The sequence below is a fragment of the Panthera onca genome, chromosome X (genome assembly GCF_046562875.1).
Source record: "Panthera onca isolate mPanOnc1 chromosome X, mPanOnc1 haplotype 2, whole genome shotgun sequence".
NCBI lineage: Eukaryota > Metazoa > Chordata > Mammalia > Carnivora > Felidae > Panthera > Panthera onca.
Genome location: NC_138357.1, coordinates 65,701,935 through 65,704,412, shown reverse-complemented (window position 1 = coordinate 65,704,412; position 2,478 = coordinate 65,701,935). Strand labels below are relative to the sequence as shown.

The window sequence follows — 2,478 nt, the reverse complement described above, 5'->3', positions numbered from 1 at the left end:
GTGAAAAAAAATAGCTCAAAGTCATCAGGTTTATTGCCTGATGTGAGATCATTGCATGATCGGAGAGGCAGTGTCATTGTACAACTACCTTATTTCATTCTCAGAGATTCAGTGGAAGACTCTGAGAGCAGCAAATGCTGACGACAACTGAGGTATCAGAAGACAGGTCATTAGGAGCAGTCACTAGGACGCAAGATGTATTCAGCACTTATTTCATCATGACATCTTCTATGCCACCTGTGTCTGAAGCAATTGTAGTGACAATAATGGGATGGAAAGGACACAATGCACTCCATTCAGTGTTTGGATCATGTGTTTCAAGCCAGTGAATTCCAAGAATCAGAGGGTACCATGGCACATGAATAATGGCAAACTGGAGCTCTTCAACATGGTTTACAATTTTAACTTCCACAGTTGGTGTTTCCTTGGTTATGGGTCCATTAATCAGTGGACACTCATTTACCATTTCAAGCATCAGAGGGAAGATATTATTGCAGAAGGGCAGCTTCTCTCTAAGAACCACAAAATGGTCAATGCTGTTTCTGTAGCAGCCTGAATCCACCATTGCTTGCCCAAAGAACTGTCGTCTTCCCAGTAGGATTTCAACAGTAAGCCATAGGGTATGAGACATGGATATTGGAAGTGAGGGGGATGCATATTTGTAGATTGGCCCACCGGGGTTCCCCCTTCCTGCTAGGCCTCAAATGTTTCCTGCCTGCTGTGCATGATGAAGCTTGACAGGACAATCTCTGGCAACATGACAAGGATGACCACAGCAGAGCCACAAGTGGGCTTCACAGCAGTGGGCCTGTTCAGCTTCACTGAGGTGTAGGCAATTGCTTGAAGCTTGCACAGGCTGGTTTTCAGCTAGTGAACTTTCAGGCCCAGGTCTTTCCTCAGAGTGCCTTGCTCCTTGTGGATTTGGATCAGGTTTACAGCTTAGCTTATCTTCTAGGCATTGAGTGATCAGATTAGATAGGACAGTGGCTGGGCTTGTGTGAGACAGTTCATCTGGTATAGAACTGTCAAGCCCTTCCTGAAATTGTATGCAGAGAGTGCTTTTCATTCCAGTTTAGCTCTTGAGCAATGAGATGGAAGTGGATCACATACTGATGTGCAGGATCCTCCCTTTGGCAGAGCTGATGGATGCAGTGACTGACATATTCCATGTTTTCTGGATTGTCAAAAGTATCCTGGAGCACCATATGAAATTTTCAAATTGCTCCAGCAGGGGGCTTTGTATATCTAGTAAGGGCTGAAATCACATCCCTGCCTCATCTGAGAAGCACTTGCCAACAAAGCTCATCACAGCTGCTTCTACATGTAACTGACTCTCATGTAACTATTCAATTGAACCAGGAACTCAGAAAGCTTCTGGACATCTCCGCTGAAGGCTAAACAGTATTCTAGGGAGAAAGCTTCAGCCTCTAGCTCACTGGGGGACTGTGGGAACTCTGAACCTGCTGATGCCAAAGCAGCTATTAGACCCTTTAGGGACTCCTGGAGTGGTGAGGGCTCTAGGAATTCTTGGGCATCTAAAGGATCCAGGGGCTCATGGAGCACTCTAGGTTCCAGTAACTCCTGGAGAGTTGGAAGCTTAGGGGTTCCAGGTGCGTTGCAGTTTCCTGGTACCTCCTGGGGCTCCTGGAACTTGGAAGATCTTGGTGCTCTGAATTCTGGGCCTTCTGGGCCACTGGGGCATCCCGGGTATCTGGGAGCTCCTGGGCCTTCTTAACTTCTAGGGCTTTGTAGGCCTCCTGGGCCATTGGATGCTTCTGGAGCTTTTTGACCTGTAGGAAATTTTGGAATTTCAGGCTGCTGAGAGCTCATAGACCACTGAAGGTGCCTGGGACTCATGAGTTCCTGGAAGCTCCAGGGACTCTGGGGCTGCTGGGGGTTCCGAAGTCTTCTTTGTCTCCTGTACCATTGGTGTTTTCTGATGCTCCTGGGAAGCTAGGGGCTCCCAGGCTGGGAGCTTCTGGGGCTCTCTGAGATATGAGGGATCCTCAACTCCTGGGAATTCTTGGTTCTCTCAGACTGTTGGGAGATCCAAGGGTTCTGGGGGTTCCTAGGATCCTGGGTCTCTGAAGGATTCTGGAGTGGTTGAACCTCCTTGGTTGTTCAGGGCTTCTGGAGCTCTGGGATCTGAGCCTATAGGACAACATTTTGTTCCATTGGCCACTGCACTTGGGCCTTCAGAATTTCATTCTTGAACTTCAAAGCAATACAGGAGGCTGCTAAGTCCTCCACCATCTGTGGAAATGGGCTTGGTTTGGCAGTTTGTTACCAAGGGAAAATTGGGTAGTTCTTCTAAAAGCTCCTTTTAGAAAAAAATCCTTTCTAAAAGATGTCAGGCTCTGTGAATTTTCCAGGCGGTAGGGATTTGGGCCCCACCAAGGTTGATTTCCAGGTCACCTGGAGCCTCCGGTGGTCAGCAAAGAAGGTGTGAAATACACTGTAAAGAGAGTGGGATCTGAA

The 2,478-nt window shown here is 47.7% G+C and overlaps 1 protein-coding gene across 1 annotated transcript; it reads right to left on the bottom strand.

Moving 5' to 3' along the window:
* Positions 1 to 700: 700 nt before the first annotated feature.
* Positions 701 to 2,253, bottom strand: RTL3 (retrotransposon Gag like 3). The gene is given in 7 exon segments (XM_081792610.1): positions 701 to 1,060; positions 1,062 to 1,204; positions 1,207 to 1,326; positions 1,329 to 1,562; positions 1,598 to 1,790; positions 1,925 to 1,988; positions 2,129 to 2,253. Coding segments are annotated over 7 exon segments (1,239 nt in total).
* Positions 2,254 to 2,478: the final 225 nt, after the last annotated feature.